Genomic DNA, 15,551 nt, shown 5'->3' on the forward strand with positions numbered 1-15,551 from the left:
TTCGCCAAATTGGAATACCGGCCCTTAGGGCTGTACCACGCAAGCGAGTATGATAGTAGTTAAAGGCGCCCGTGGGCCTGTATTCAATTAGAACTGGGGATATCGTAGAAGTGGGTGGTATAGCATAGCATTCGTACCTTTGATTCGTCTTGCTCGGAGTATATCAAGAACGAACAGCTCCGGGGTATTCAAAGTATCATGCCGTTGAGCTAAAGGGATGAAAACACGACAGCCTTCATCCTGCTCCACAGCTTCTGTTCTTGGTCCCACTTTGCATTATATTGCGAGTTAGTGATTCTGTTCGAAGTTCAAATCAACTTCTCGGAGCAGGCGACATTTTAATGTAATTACATTCGTGGGAGAGATAGGTTCTTTCCCCAAACTCATCTAGCTTTATGCGCAACGTTGCCATTTTGAAAGGTTCGCGCTTAATTCTGAGGGTTCCAGGGCCAACTTTTTTTCCATTGAGGAAAAACCTCTTAACAAGCCTGGGACATGTTTTATACGTATGTAAGCATTAACTCACATAATATCCGCGATATTTCGAATATAGTTAACGTACCACGTTCCCGTAAATTTTCGAGGGCCTCGTTTTTGCTCCAAACTACTTAATTAAAACGATTATTTCATGGATCAGCGAGAGTGGCGTGTAACACGACAAACGAAAAGACTGACGGCATTTTAGAAATTAATGTAGCATTGAACAACGCCAGGCAACTGGAGAGTGATTCTCGGTGGTAAACTAATTCATCCTTCTGCATGATCCACTTGATTCGCATGAGAAATGTTGGCGTCCGATCGAATACCCCGAATAGGGCGGAAGTATCAATAAGAATCTGATTGAGATGGCACAGGACGGGCCGCAGGTTGCGAGCTTCGTAAGCGAAAGGCTCGGTACTCTTGAGATTAGCCAATAAAGAGGCCAAGATCTGGCACTCTGCCTCAAGGTAGGAGAGCTCTCGTGGAACACTTCGATATTTACTTCTCAGGCTCGCTATGTCGAAGGCTAGGCGTGCCGACAACGATATCAATGTCGCAAGGAACGAGCTTAGAGCAAGGGGTTCAACCATGTTGTATCTAGCTCGGACAGGGTTTGCAACAGCTGGTGATAGTCAGAAATAGTTCGCTTTGACTTCAGGCGGATAATAAAATTAATCGGGCAGGGAAACACATCTTCTATAACGTTACCCGTAGTAGCCAGATCGGAACCCAGGCACAAGATAGGTGCTGGACCTATTTTGACGCCTACCCATGCATGGTCATGAGTTACGTCTCTCCGTATTCATCAACTGCACTGACTGACCACCCTTTGTTACGCTAACGTAATGCATTACTAAAATAATAGCCTGATACAGATAAAATCCACGGATTATCTGGTAGATTATCTGGTAGCCGTAAACTATTAACCTAGATATCTCAAAGCGAGCATATACTTGATCATCCTACCGATAATTATTGATAATCACCATGACGTCACCGCGCATTCTTTCTTTTTTTTTAAAAAAAAGGTAAATCCCTTCCATGAGGGATACACTGGATCCTACATCAATAAATGTCTACGAGATTAGCAAAGCGCTCGCTCATGTAACGCTAATAGATTATAATCTAAATCCAAACTGACTACGAAGCGGGATTTGTGTATTGAAAATCATGGCCCAACCCCATCACTCTGATCAACATGTATGTTCTTACTAGAATGCACCACATTTGGAAAAAGCTAATTCAGTTTTAGAAAAATGGAATTGACGATACCGCCGAAGGCGAATTTGTCCAGCGAAGCTATAATGAGGAAGTCATGGAGCTGATAACTCGGATGGAACAAGTAATTTCAACACTTGCAGAATTTAGACAAAAGACAAAAATCCTTGATGAGATGGCTGCTCAGTTGAAAAGAAAGTTTCGACTCCAGCAAGAAGACAATACCGGGGCAAAAGAAAATGGGACATCAATCGATGATTTCCCACAAGGGCAAGCCGAGAAAGTCCCCAAAGCGATAAAGACACTAAGCCGGGCGAAGGAATCCCGGCGGCTACCTCGAATTCCTGAAGAAGTCTAAGCTCTAGTCGCCAGCTGCCATTTACATGCATAGATGTACTTCGTACTTATTTACATAAAAACGCATAATACATAGTGCGTACATCCATACAAACATGCAAAAATAACCGTGCGACCGTGCACTCTTTTGGAGGTATTTATATGTACTACTCAGTAACTATGGGTTTTAATTTTTGTTAGACCGTTCATGTAAGGTACCCATGTGCGCTTACCTCAGAATTCTCGCGGTAAAGCCTCTCCGCTATCCCAGAACTTGATCCAATTGGCTTCCGCATATTCATATGCACTGTCGAAATCCCCGAGGGCTCGGGATATCTTTTCCATACCGCTTGTCGTTTGTGAGATTAGATTCTGAACGCTTGACCAGAGCTCATGGAATTCCTGAATTTGCTTCCTGAGCATGCCGTTTTCACGGGTCAGATCTGTAATCCGGGCTACCAATTCCTCATTCGTGGGCTCTCTTTCCAAAACTCTACCTAATCTCCTTGTAAGGACGGTTTTGGGGGGCGTTGGTAACTGAGATGCCATGGTATAATATAATCAACAGCACGGCTGATAGTATCTATATAGGCCGCTAGAAATCCTTTCTGTACTCAATGGACAGGGTTTAGTGTTTGTATTTGGATGGTTTGAACCAGGTATGGGTTGGACGTGCTGTATATATAACCCGCCTATGATCACCTAGCTGTTTGCTCCGATTAAATTTTAGATAGTCTCCTTAACGAATAAGCTAGCTGCCGCGAAGCTCCCAAGGCCGATATTGGACAGTATTCTAAAGATGACTAGCTCCAAAGAAGACACAGCCCTTAACCGGCACACGCAGTGGCCGGTTACTATCTTCCATCAAAACAACCCGGCTACCGTTCCTCTACCAGCCGTTCCTCCACCAGCCGTTCCTCCACCAACCATTCCTCCACCAACCATTCCTCCACCAACCATTCCTCCACCATCTATTCCGGAAGAAGAGGAGAGCCCAATTGCAGAGGATGATGATGCATGGGAAACCGTTGATGTTCACGAGGCAGCCACAGTTCCCAAACCCAATGCCCAACTTGCTAGCGGTACTAGTACTCTACACACTGGATTCAGAGAGAAATACAAGCTGTTCGTGCAACTTAGTCATGGTGGGGATTTGACCCTCGCCCACCGCCATAATTCAACCGATTACCTGCACCCGAACCTTGTCGGGGTCTTGCGTCAATCAGACGCGAAGTATAATGAGAAGCTAATGCTCAAACTCCTCCACAACCATCACGAAAATACAACAAGACTAATCGAAGTATTTCACGAGGATGTCTTTTTCTATCTAGTAGTTGAGGTTTTGGACATTTCATTAATGGAAATAATCAGTTCTCCGGCCAAGATCAAAGAACCAGAGGCAGCTTTAATAGTTTGCGAAGTGAGCACTCCGTTATCTAGATCCAGTGATACTAGTAACTAAGGAACAACTAAATAGGTCGTAAAAGCAATAAAATTCTTGGCTAACCTTGGTATTGAACATACTCAGGTACAGGCCAGTAGCATATTACTAGGGCGGAATGGGTGTATTAAACTCGGTAAGTCGGGTGGTATTTTCCCAGACCAAAAGTAAAGATGCTAAGAATATTATGTTGCTAAAAACTAGGAGCGATTCACCGATGTCAGCTGGCAAAAGGACAGTCGCTTGGTGTGCTCGGAAAGCTCGTATACCACATGCTTCAAAGGTCAGAATTCAGAGATTCAGTTATCCGCATCGCGGATCTTTCATTGGTTTCATGGAGTGGCGCTGTGAAACATTTCATTGTGAATTCCTTCTGGGCAAAAAGCCTGGAAGTACAAACGGTAGGACGGGTATTCATGCATCAGAGACTGCTTCTTAGGATAAGAATATTATATTAACGTGCAACTTAATATTGCTCCTAGGAACCATTTCTTCAGATGGCAGTAAGAACCTCTTCCGTTGCTCAGCTAGCTATTGTGGGAATTCTCAGCGCGCGGAGGGAATGGTCATTTTGGGAAGGATAGAGCGTACGTAATAAGTAAAATCATGTATATCGAAGGTTCCGAACTCACTATGTTCTGGTGCTGCTTGAGTCCTATTATATATCCTATTATATAATCTATGAAATCACTTAAATCAAAACTCGATTTCCTTTTAGCAATTTAAAATTTAGAAACTAGATTAAATTTGAACGAATCTAAATTGATAACTATTTCTAGAGCCAGCCATGGGTGTAATATACATTAGGTACAATGATATCAGGTTTCAAATAGGGAATTAAACATTAAATAGCAGGGATGAAATTAGGGTGTAGAAGTGCAGAGTTGGGGACGACGAAATGATATTAAAACGAGGTTTTGGGGCGAGGTACATCCCAAAGTCTCGCGGCCGAGACAATACGTAGTGTACCTGTAAGAGACGCACGGCGACAGACGCAGGCTTTCGTGGAAACGATGGTTACCGTTGCTGTTACCATGGCCTGGGTTGCCGTATCTAAACCAGAAATCGTCTTTGTTGGGGCCTTGGCTATAGTTTTGGTGCAAGTTGAATGGAGGCTAGTAGAATGACGAGTCGTCGACGTGATCAAACTAGAAGACTTCATGTTGTATACTGTATCTATAGCCACGTTAGATGACTGTATGGATTTCTGCGTTTCAGTATCATAGGCTCTATTCGGAATGGAGGTAGTGGGTGAAATGGTTGGTGGTTTAGCAGTTGTAGATTTTATGGTCGAAAACCCAGATGGTAGGGTTACAGAGTCAGACTTTGGCGGTATTAAATTAGAGCTCGAGGACAGCGGCTTGCTTTCGGATGTATACGAAATAGGTTTCATGGAAGATTTTACGGGAACTGTCGTCTTGAGTCCTTGACTTTCGCAACTAGTATGCGTAGGGCTAGAGGTTGCTTTGCGGATTGGTTTGAGCTCAGTCTGTATACTTGAGCTGCCCTGTGCCGTACGAGACGGAGCTAGCGTCCCACTTAGATAAGCGTGAGTAACTGTAGAAACTCGCTTGTTGCTACGGTTCGGTAGGCAAGCCTCGGGTGGCTGTTCCGCAGACCTCGCCGCTCCAGAGACATCTTGAGCGCCGGGAAATATGACGTCGCTTCCTTCTCTTAGGTTGCAGTTCCCGATATTGGCAAAGAAGAGATTTGGAAGCTCATTAAACTGTTCCAAACTGCCCCTCTTCGTTGGATTGTTGATTGTAACAGGTGCACAATTCATGTACATCCTTGGAGTTCCTCGACTATTAAACCACGTCCTAAAAATGAAATAAGTATTAGCTAAACGTGGGAATTAATTTGCGGATCGAGCTCCTCTAGGGAACTTAGTAGGAATTACCAGGCGAATAAGGCCTTTCCTGACGGGATTTCTAGTGGCAGATAAACAATATCGCCGGTTCCTAGGCTACCGAAGGGACTAGAGGGACACCCGCCTACGATGGACCGAAGTACTTTGAATGTATGGCCGTGGTCTAGCGATAAGGCAAATTGGCAACTCCCTCCATCCTCGGTGGTATTCCCTGTCCCCTCAAGAATAACATATTGATATGTACCAACCTGCCAGGCTGTCTCTTCGTAATGATGCATCTTCAGTAGCTTGTGCGCATTTTTACATGGGAAATCGGAACCGTCGAGCATCAGGGGCGTTCCACGGTTTTTCAAGGACTCCTTATCTGGCCAAAAAGCCGTGGGTTTCTCGAGGTAGATGTCACAACATACAAGCAGAGGGAACGAGCATGTTAGGAATACTATCAGTGCCGTTCGTTTCATAGCTCTTTGTCTGGGCCGTGCGCGGTTGTTGGTTTTCGTTGGATGCAAGCTCGGTTAAGTCAGATCGAGAAGCTTAATATAAATTTAAGTTGTTTAGACAATTTAGGTCACTTTTGAAAAGTCTATAAGAGGCGTCGATCTGATTTAGGGATTGTGTCAAGAGTAGGAAATTTTTTTTGTATTTACACTGCAAATAGGTACTAAGGGAGCTACAGCCATTTAGAATATACGCAACTAAGGGATGTGGGTGGCGCATCAGCAGGTGGGTGGCGCATCAGCAGGTGGGTGGCGCATCAGCATGTGGCTGATTCGACATCCTCAGTGCTCACGACACACACAAGGCATTTTCTTCTAAACTGGAAACCGCTTAAAGATTCTTGATAGCCTTCGTAGTTGGGATTCTCTATTGAATCCCCCAGCTGGTTTGGTAGCGTCCTGGCTACGAACTGCCAAAACATCCACACGCAAGCTGTTTAACTCCTCCTTCAGTTGGTCATATCTTGCTTCCATATGTCTAATTCGACCCAAGAGCCCCTCCACCCGGGACGCTAAATCCACAACCTCTGACTCAAGCGAGCGTATATCTTTCGAGGACACCTGCCCGGTGCGATTTTCCCTACGTTCGGGGATTGATGGTAGAGCAGGTCGTAGAATTCTATAGGACTTCTGTTTATCTTAGGGGTCAGTTGCTTCTTGTATACGTATTCGAGAGCCAACGTCATACTCTTCTTATTGGTGCTTGCATCTATGAGATATGAAAGCAATATCTTTGAATCCTCTTCTAGGTTTCCCAGAGGTAAGCGAATTAGGTACAAGGAGAGTGGGGAAGGGGGAGGGGCGGTCTAATTATTGAGGCTATTAAGTACATTGAAGGCCTTAAATGGGTGGGTATCTAATGCTAGGCCGCTTATCTTTTGCCCTAGAATTATTGCGCCGGCCCAGAAGGAATGTCATCCATAATAAACACAAAGCTCAAAATATAGGCATTAGATTGAAGGATTTGTAATTTCTTCCATGTCTTCGGTTTCTTCCAAACATCTCGAATCCTGGCACAAGTTCGGGTCAACCAAGTCTTGGATATCTAGGCATTTCTTTGACTCCCCACTTGGGTGGTATATGTGAACTCTACCCTCCATGTAGGCTTTGTGGAGGTCATCGAATCCATGGAAATCTTGCGAAAGCTCCTGGTATTGTTTATGCAGCGACATCAATCTTCCATTTTGGGCCTCAGCTTCTATGGTCATAACCCTCCGTTCCTCTGTAAGCTGGGCCACCTGGCTCTTCAAATCTCCTAGCTCCTCGGCCTGGTCTAAGTTTAGGCTTCGGTATTTATCTATTTGCTCTTGAGCCTCTAAGTAGCGTTTGCAATCCGATTCGAGCTGAAATATTCGCGCTTGAGCAAATTTTTGGTGATTCGCCTGCGAGGATACAGTTGCTGTAAGAGTCCGGATGTTCTGGCCACAAATTGTTTCTCCGGGATTCATGAGGTGAGAAAGTGCGAGCTGAATCGAGCGTTCACGATCTTGTAATTGACGGTAGATATGATCTGATCCTGGTCTCGTGTTGTTCTGCCCCGTGAATTGCTCATCGTATGATATATTGGTATTGAGACGGGGGGGTTGGTCGGGGCGAGTCGCAGTCCGAGCTGTTAGGACTAATGGCTATAGAGAACGGGTAATATAATGTGAACACAAGCATGTGATATATGGGCTGGATTCAAATATACCTGGTCGTATTCATGGACAATTTGCTGTCGGAAATCCGCCGTTGCGGTGTTCAGCTTCTGTCTGGGGTGCTTTGGCATCGTGAATGTCTTCTAGCTTCTTTCGTCTCTGCCTTGCTCCGTTATGGGAACGGGCAACACAACAATTTAAGTGCACTGATATGTGTCCCATTTGGGACAGAACCGGAATTGGGCGGCAGTCAGTTTCGGAGTCGCTCAACCTAGAAGCGGCACCATCTTGCGCCAAGCTTTGCAATTGCGAATGGCTGAAGTATATACCGCGTTAGAATAATATTATATTCCGGCCATCTTGATTGCGTAATAAAGGGTCATATCACCAGGCAAAACGGCCCTGGAAGCCGGCGTTCTTAGTGTCTACGGAACCCCGCGGCTCCTCCGCGCGAAGGGAATTGCTGGCATTGTCACCGGTAGCTCAAGGGAGCTCCACATGAAAGGAAATTCTTGATTTCACAGTGCGATAGGTTTGCAGCAATTTTTTGCTGGGAACCTCGTATTTATGCTGGCCCTGGTGGGAAAACTGGTGGTAAATTAAGGGAGGGCGTCTCTGCCGTCTGAAGTAAGAGTACAAGGTTTAAGCGCGACCAATAGGAAATAGGGGAACGCTCCAAAAACGGCAAATCTTGCAGGGTACTATCAGCCACCCCAACGTGCGATTTCATCCCAAGTGAGATGGATTAGCCAGTGCTGTCACCTAGACTTTCAAGCATTCCGACCAGGACATTCTCGCTTGATGTCACATCTCTCGTATTCTCTAATGTATCATGCACCGATCTTCCCCACATCTGAGTTAGCTCGATTGTCTCGAGCTCGAGCGTTGCAAACGGCGGAAGCGATGGCGAAAGGATCATGTGGGAGGCGAGTGAAGTTCCTCTGTTAGGGCGGCTTGACCGGGGCGGGTTGGACCTGGTGTCAGTATCAGTTGTTAGTTTGAGTACTAAAAAAATTTGAGTATTACCTTTGTTGGAGCCTTACTGCGCGATCTTGAGAATAGTCTGCTCCTCAAGAGTTAAAGGGTCTCTGCTTTGACGGATATGGTGGGTCTCTCTGTAGCTTTCAGAAAATACCCCTACAGCTGTATCTAGAAGAGTTCCCCATTCGGCACAACTGCCATCCATCTTTTGCGTTTTTTGCATTTGTGCACGATGTAGCCTGATGGCAATCTCCGTTCGATGGTAGTCGTGTAATCTTAGAAGCCATGATAGATCTGCAACTCCAAATTGATATTTAGACATGAAAAAGGCGAGCAACATCTCCTCCTCCATTGACCATTGACGTCTGGGTTGGGGCTGTTTCGACATTATTTTATCCCTTGAGAAAATTATGATTTCAAGTAGAATGGAATGAGTAAAGAGTGTGATATGAGAAGATAAGATCTGACTAGGTCATAAACTATGGAAGGATTAAAAGTTATGGTATGAAAAAAGGTACGATCTGACTGAATCGCGAAAGTGGTTCCTTTAAATAATTTTTCCGTATACCCGACTATTTTCAACACAGACACATGGCCCCAAGGCCTCAGTTATCCATCTGTGGCAGTTCCTCCTCTCCCCTGTCTCCAAATACTTCGGCGACGAGGTTGTTAATCCTATCAGCTATTTCGTTCAACCACGGCATGAGGCCTTCTTTGAGGTGTTTCTCTAGGTTCGCGAGTTTCTCTTCTATGTTCTTGAGTGAACGCTTTCTAGGAATGGATATCAGCTGCAATAAAACGATATATCAGGTGGACGACCTACTCCGCTTCTAGCTTTTGGACCTTTGCCCTCAAGTTGGCGACTTCGTTATAGAGCCCTCGGCTCCCCCGCTGAGCTAACGGCGCCTGGATCGTATGGATCGGTATCAATACTCTTAGTAGGTCTGTTTGTGGTTTTACGCTAGCTGAAACCGTCGGAGCCTGCTGCTGGGGTTCAGGATACCCTGAGAAATTTGAGTTTGTTCTCGGTTCCGTGGTAGGGTTGATTTGTGAACCGCCCAAGTCGTCGAAAACGCCAGTGCTCTCGTGAAACCAAGACATATCGCTATCCATGTCGTGCGATGCGTATACGTACTCTTCCCGGCCGAGGCTCATATCGTTGAAATAGAACAATTTGCTGAAGGAATCAGCGGAAGCTTTTATAGCTTTTGTGCTGGCCTATATAGGATCCCAACCTACAAACCCTGACATCCTACCACGGATTCTTTCCTGCATAGGATCCCAACCTACAAACCCTGACATCCTACCACGAATTCTTTCCTGCATAGGATCCCAACCTACAAACCCTGACATCCTACCACGAATTCTTTCCTGCATAGGATCCCAACCTACAAACCCATACATCCTACCACGAACCATTTCCTATGTAGAATTAGCAACTCGAACCTATGCAGTCTAATTATCTTCAGTGATTTTCATACCATGAACACTCGTCTTTTGTTTTCTTCCTGTACAACTACTGCGTAATGTCACTGAATAGCCTGGGAGATATCAACGATGACTATACTATTTGCGCAAATCTACTTAAATAACTTAAATACATAGTTATCCTTGCCACAGGAAGGATTGGGGAACATCAGTATGGTTTTTATGGCAATTGAACGAATTCCTGCTCTGACATAACAAGAGGCTGGCCGCTCCGCTCTCTCTCTTGGTAATATTCCTCGATGCTGTCTTTTGCATTTTTGAGATTTGAAAGTGGCTCGGTAGTATTTTCCCACTTTATTCTCACAAAAGTCGTCTGCCCTTGTATAACTGATTCTATTACCCTTGACCGGAATACCGAACTTATTTCATTGGCCGACTCGGCCGGTGCATAGCTGTCGCTCCACACCACCCGAGAAAGGTTTCCCGAAACTCCAATTACTTTCTCGACTGTCCACTCTCTCGCCTTCGGCTGTCTTCGCCGGAATTTTCCTGGAACAGGAATACCAGTAGGCTTGGAGGTGGTAGTTTTTGTCGTCTTTACCTTGGGGGTTTTGAGCTTGTATTGTGGGCTGCTATATGGCCAAGAAGCATCAAGAGACCTTCTCACCATCCTCTTAGTTTTTTTACGGGTCATTTGGCTGCCGAGGAGGTGTTGCTGGCTTGTACTATCCTTGAGGCTATCGACCGGATACGGGAGTGCGCTGGGGAGGCTCGCTTGACCCGGACTCTTGATGATTATGGAGTTGTTTTTGGAATAATCGAGGGAAGCGTCATTACCAGCAGTTGAAGTATTATCACCCGCTTCGAGTTTGTCAGGTAAAGGACTCCTGGATAGTGGGGGTTCTATAGACTCATGGAGCTCTGGAGCTAAGGCTGGGACTGCAACCGTTGTCTGAATTTGAAGCGACTGACGTGAAAGTCTTTGTGTTGTGCCTAGGTCTCCTACGTGGCCATCTATACCTTAAGTAGTTCAAGTACTGTCAGCAAAGATACTTGGACAATGTCATAGATATTTTGAGTCATACCGGGCCCTCTCGGGTGCCAATTTTGAGTTAGTCTTGGTTTTGGTGGAAGGGGGTAACGCAGATCTGTAGGCTGTTTAAGCGCCATGGTTTGGTGGTTGCGTTAGAATGGTACACTAGGTAACTGGATAGTAGATTTAAAAAAATATGAATGGGCTTTAGGATCAAACAAATCGCAATGAAGCTTTGATGAATTTCTAAAATGTCGAGAGAGGGAGGAGGGGGGAGCATTTATAGATAATCACAGTCGAAGGCGTGCATCACAGGCACACAAAACTCACATGCCCATACAGATAATGTAACATAACAGAAGCCAAAACAGAGACTGGCTTGTTAACAAGGTTTTCAATTTCTGCCTGGTGCCAAGGCTATTTCGTGCCAGGGCCCTTGCAACGCACTTTTGGATGTTGTAAAACCAAATTTGGAAATGGCTTGATCGGTTCGGCATGACAGATGCTGGTTCTTCAGTTGAGTAGCATCACTTAATTTTTCTCTAGCTACGCTCAGGATAGTCTGGATGCCAGCTCTCAAACAACATCTCGCGGCAGTTTTCCTTTTTTTTCCCCCTGGGAGTATGTCGCCCCCCGCAGCCTCCCAAGAGAACTTTTGATAAGAGCCTGGTAGGCAATAAATACAACGGTTCTGCCGATGCGCATCTGGGTCCATGAGGTTGGGTATATTGTTGCATCTACAGTATCACTAAACTTTTTGATCGCACTCTTACACAGCGAGTATGTGCGGATACATATGTACAGCCTGGTTCGGTTCCTCATTTTCACGGTTTTGAGTGTCTCCTTGGGACTCAAGTTCGTGGACTGGGTGTTGAGAGAGGACTATTTGCTAAATGCAGGGTTTGTAAGTCCGAGCCCTCATTTATCACTTTATCTACGCAGTACAACGGAAGCTCTAACTGATACTTAGTGGATTTTTACAGCCATACTCTGCGAGCGAAGCCAAGATTATTTCAAATACAGGTGATATCGAGATGGCTGCGAGGTAGAGACAAAAGAGGAGTATCCCTCAACCGGAAGTAGGGTCACGGTCGTAAGCAATGGAACAGAAGGATGCATTGTTAGTACTTAGAGTTGACCTTTCGGTATAGAAGACAGACCGAGTTCGCATCAAAGACAGCATATGTATAATCTCGTAAACCAAATCACTAACCAGCTACTATTATCCACTCGTCAATCTACTTGACCTACCTACTAATCGAAAAGGTAAGAGATAGTTCTCCTGATACTACGGGAAAACTGTATCAATTCCAGGTCACGATGCAGTCTCACAATGACTCGCTATTCGTGTCTGGGTTCTAAATTTGGCCTAAAAGCTTCACGGTCGTTGTTTACAACAGAGCCATCACCTACTAAACTTACTTCTGTTTGATGCATGAAAACTCTATCTGGTATTAAATTTGGCTTTCTTACCATATAGGGCGCAGAATGAAATTTGAACCAGAATACGTGATATTTCCGAATAAAGATTATTTTCGTGCATGAAAGAGTTCACATAGTGAATAGAGAACTACATCCTGTGCTTATTTTCCAGCAAGAGAAAACAGCAATTGCCTCAGTTCCAAATGCCCGTTGGTGCTCAGAATAATGTCAGTTCTGTCATTGCATCGACCTCAGAAACGGTGATAACGATTTCCTCTCCATTACGTTTAATCGTTCCGCAATTTGCGAGATCTCGATCGACGCGCCGTATCATACCCAGTTTGTTTTCGGGCTTCAAGCTGCCAAGAACCGTCTTCGAGCCCAGGCTTGTCAAAGTCAGAATTGTGTCCTCGCAAATTATAAGAAACTTCTCATCAAGGCGCACGACGTCTGCCCACAAGTCGGAACTAGTTTCAATAGGCTGTAGGTTTAATGGGTGTGGAGGCTCTACTAACTCTGTAGGATGCCCTGCCAATGAGTTCGCAGGTATCCTGAAACCGGAGGGGATCACAGTTTCCGCCGATACGAGACTAGTCAACCAGGGAATGTACAACTGCAATATCCCCATTTTCTCCTCTACGTACTTAACCGAGGTGCCATAATATTCCATGGCTATTGCTAAAAGTACCGCTCCAGATATTTGTACGGCCGGTTGGGGATAAAGCTTTACTAACGTCCCCACAATTTCAATATCGGTTACTAGCCTTGCGAATGTCCTTCTGATCCCTCCGAATCTAGAATGAAGGCTTGTCACAAGGACGGCTTTATGGCTTCTTTTTGTCAACTTTGTGTTTCTTTCGCCTATGATATTTAGTTCGGCGATATACAATGGGTGTAGTCGACGAAGCCTTGCCAATTTCTTTGCTGAGGTTCCATGTTCCAGGTGTTCTGAGTGCAAGAGGCCCTCAATTTCATTTTGAAATCTTGTCCCAATATTGGACAAAGGAGCTGCTGGAGGGGGGGGATTTTCCACGTATCGGAGTATTCTTACTACGAGCCTTGCCAATAACGGCCGATCCTTCAGGCGGTTAGAGCTTCTACCCCCCGAAGATGTGGAGCTTGTGGGCCCATGGTTCGATTGTGTTGGCTCCTGACCTATGGAAGGGAGGCCGGTGTGACGCCGGCAACTACCAATGAGCAAGGGCGGTGGTTCGGGGGCTCTTGCGAGCCGTTGCCACTCTGGGCCCTCGGAGTGGGAAGCTCTGCGACGCTTTTGTGCTGCAACGGCCCGTGCTTGGTTATTTTCTGTGTTTTGGGTAGGCCGGCTAAAGCGGTTGGGTTTAAGTGTGATTTCGATTCCGCAACGGCTTAGATGCTTTGATACTGGAGCTAACAGCTCCTGGAAGATCTGCAGGCAGTCTTTGTCAATCACTGGTATTAGGCGCTCTAGGCCGTTTATGATGCCTTCGATCAACTCTCTTTTTTCGGTTGGTGTTTCGGCGGGCATAAGTCTATATTCGTTATCCGTTGCCTTTGTTCCAAGGACGCCCTGCAATCATTCTGCGTCCAACTTCGATCCACTTAATATATACCTACTTGCCTGATACCTAGATCTGGCTTCTTAGACGTCTAGTTGGGTGGGCACAAAAACAACCGCCTGTACTTTTTGGGTACCATACCAAAACATCACATTTACATCGGTATAAATAGTTTGGCAAATCATGTTGCATGTTGCAGCTAATGAATTTGTGAAGAAGTTTTAACTGAAATTTAGTGGTCCGATGTCTGTTCGAAGAATAGCCCAAACGAAGAGCTTAATCTTGTTGTATGGAGCAGGAGTATCCGTGGCCGCTGGGATTGAGCCTTTTGAGAGGCACAATGATACGGAATCGAGAAGGAAATGGGACTGGAACATCGCTTTCGGTGCAGGTCCCGCTGAAGAGAACGAGTGGCTAGAATGGGCCGCGAGTGAACAGAGGAGACTTTTCCAATGCGAACCGACGAAATTTCATCGATGGCTGAATCTTGAAAAGTCAGGAAGAATAAAATCTATTTTTTCCATGAACATGGATGGGCTCGAAATAAAATCAGGCCTCATTCCTAATGTTCATTACTATCCAGTGCGTTTGCCCCAGATATAGGCTATGCCGATGGTAAAAATGGCATCACCATGTCCTTGCTTACAATCGGGCTCTTCAATGTATCTAGATTCGAGGTCACTTTAGACAAATGATCTGTAGAAAGTCCAAAAAAAGGCACCACATAAGACCGGCAACTCAAGATGACGAAGAACTGCTGCGCAAAAGAGTCTTTCCGCCATGTCTAGATTGCGAAATAGAGACACCGGGAGAAGCGGGAGTCAAAGGCATGAGACCGGGGATACTACTTGATAATGATCAAGAATTCGATAGCAATCTCTTTCCTATACTCAACCCCCTCAGAAACATGTATGCGGATGAGAGGAAGGTGGATATGCTCTTGGTAGTCGGGACTAGTCTCCCAGATTCTTGCCGCAGTGTTATTAATCAGCTAAAGAAATTGGCTAAGTATGCTATATACGTGGATCCGTCGCCAACACAAACAGAACTTTTTGATGAGGTTTTAGATATGACTGCTGATGAGTTGGCCGAGTTGTTAGGATACTCTGATTTAGTAGAATCCAACCAAGTTATCTTGTAATAGTTTCTCCGCTCATGGGGGCCTTAAGAAGGATTGCCTGCGCTCTTATTAGATTTGTACTTTTTAAGTAGATGACAAGCCTCAATCCGCTAGGGAATTAGTGCGCTAGAAGAGAATAGATTTTTAGCTTAATTAGAGCCTAGGGGATTGCAACAGATCCCGAACCCTGATGCATTGGGCCCTGTTAAGCCAGGGCCTAATGGAGCTAAAACTCAATGGATTCTGGTTCTGGCTTGGACTTTCGTGAGGAGGCCGAAAGCCATACCGGCAGATACGAGACCAGCCAATGTGTTACTAGTGTTGTAAAATGAGAATGCTCCGAATTCAGCTACGGCTAGTATGGCGCGAAATAGCGACCCCCCGGCACAAAAAATAAAAAATTTAACAAATCCAACAAACTCAAACAGAACAACACAATTTTATTGTTTTTCATAACAATTTTTAAATCAAAATAAATTGTAGGCTTAAAATAAAATATAAAAATAAAAAAAATACAAAAACCCTATTATTATTAATAATGATAATTAAA

General features: G+C 45.0%; 10 protein-coding genes across 10 annotated transcripts; 3 read left to right on the plus strand and 7 right to left on the minus strand.

Moving 5' to 3' along the window:
* Positions 1-626: 626 nt before the first annotated feature.
* AOL_s00091g12 (uncharacterized protein) lies at positions 627-1,070 on the minus strand (the record flags this gene model as incomplete). The annotated part of the gene is made up of 1 exon (XM_011125770.1): positions 627-1,070. One exon carries the CDS (start codon positions 1,068-1,070, stop codon positions 627-629), a length of 444 nt encoding a protein of 147 aa, XP_011124072.1.
* Positions 1,071-1,650: 580 nt separating this feature from the next.
* On the plus strand, positions 1,651-2,056 carry AOL_s00091g13 (uncharacterized protein; the record flags this gene model as incomplete). Its single annotated transcript, XM_011125771.1, has 2 exons — positions 1,651-1,680; positions 1,733-2,056. The coding sequence occupies 2 exons, from the start codon at positions 1,651-1,653 to the stop codon at positions 2,054-2,056; spliced, it is 354 nt and encodes a 117-aa protein (XP_011124073.1).
* A 212-nt stretch (positions 2,057-2,268) lies between these two features.
* Positions 2,269-2,583, minus strand: AOL_s00091g14 (uncharacterized protein; the record flags this gene model as incomplete). The annotated part of the gene is made up of 1 exon (XM_011125772.1): positions 2,269-2,583. One exon carries the CDS (start codon positions 2,581-2,583, stop codon positions 2,269-2,271), a length of 315 nt encoding a protein of 104 aa, XP_011124074.1.
* Positions 2,584-2,833: 250 nt separating this feature from the next.
* On the plus strand, positions 2,834-4,059 carry AOL_s00091g15 (uncharacterized protein; the record flags this gene model as incomplete). Its single annotated transcript, XM_011125773.1, has 4 exons — positions 2,834-3,454; positions 3,512-3,611; positions 3,680-3,876; positions 3,958-4,059. 4 exons carry the CDS (start codon positions 2,834-2,836, stop codon positions 4,057-4,059), a joined length of 1,020 nt encoding a protein of 339 aa, XP_011124075.1.
* A 320-nt stretch (positions 4,060-4,379) lies between these two features.
* On the minus strand, positions 4,380-5,806 carry AOL_s00091g16 (uncharacterized protein; the record flags this gene model as incomplete). The annotated part of the gene is made up of 2 exons (XM_011125774.1): positions 4,380-5,295; positions 5,376-5,806. The coding sequence occupies 2 exons, from the start codon at positions 5,804-5,806 to the stop codon at positions 4,380-4,382; spliced, it is 1,347 nt and encodes a 448-aa protein (XP_011124076.1).
* Positions 5,807-6,792: 986 nt separating this feature from the next.
* Positions 6,793-7,610, minus strand: AOL_s00091g17 (uncharacterized protein; the record flags this gene model as incomplete). Its single annotated transcript, XM_011125775.1, has 2 exons — positions 6,793-7,467; positions 7,533-7,610. The coding sequence occupies 2 exons, from the start codon at positions 7,608-7,610 to the stop codon at positions 6,793-6,795; spliced, it is 753 nt and encodes a 250-aa protein (XP_011124077.1).
* A 614-nt stretch (positions 7,611-8,224) lies between these two features.
* On the minus strand, positions 8,225-8,848 carry AOL_s00091g18 (uncharacterized protein; the record flags this gene model as incomplete). The annotated part of the gene is made up of 2 exons (XM_011125776.1): positions 8,225-8,453; positions 8,523-8,848. 2 exons carry the CDS (start codon positions 8,846-8,848, stop codon positions 8,225-8,227), a joined length of 555 nt encoding a protein of 184 aa, XP_011124078.1.
* A 217-nt stretch (positions 8,849-9,065) lies between these two features.
* AOL_s00091g19 (uncharacterized protein) lies at positions 9,066-11,058 on the minus strand (the record flags this gene model as incomplete). Its single annotated transcript, XM_011125777.1, has 5 exons — positions 9,066-9,231; positions 9,284-9,678; positions 9,751-9,882; positions 10,388-10,902; positions 10,974-11,058. 5 exons carry the CDS (start codon positions 11,056-11,058, stop codon positions 9,066-9,068), a joined length of 1,293 nt encoding a protein of 430 aa, XP_011124079.1.
* A 1,502-nt stretch (positions 11,059-12,560) lies between these two features.
* On the minus strand, positions 12,561-13,850 carry AOL_s00091g20 (uncharacterized protein; the record flags this gene model as incomplete). The annotated part of the gene is made up of 1 exon (XM_011125778.1): positions 12,561-13,850. One exon carries the CDS (start codon positions 13,848-13,850, stop codon positions 12,561-12,563), a length of 1,290 nt encoding a protein of 429 aa, XP_011124080.1.
* A 274-nt stretch (positions 13,851-14,124) lies between these two features.
* On the plus strand, positions 14,125-14,484 carry AOL_s00091g21 (uncharacterized protein; the record flags this gene model as incomplete). Its single annotated transcript, XM_011125779.1, has 1 exon — positions 14,125-14,484. One exon carries the CDS (start codon positions 14,125-14,127, stop codon positions 14,482-14,484), a length of 360 nt encoding a protein of 119 aa, XP_011124081.1.
* Between the last annotated feature and the right edge of the window lie 1,067 nt (positions 14,485-15,551).

This window comes from Orbilia oligospora (genome assembly GCF_000225545.1).
Source record: "Orbilia oligospora ATCC 24927 unplaced genomic scaffold scaffold00091, whole genome shotgun sequence".
NCBI lineage: Eukaryota > Fungi > Ascomycota > Orbiliomycetes > Orbiliales > Orbiliaceae > Orbilia > Orbilia oligospora.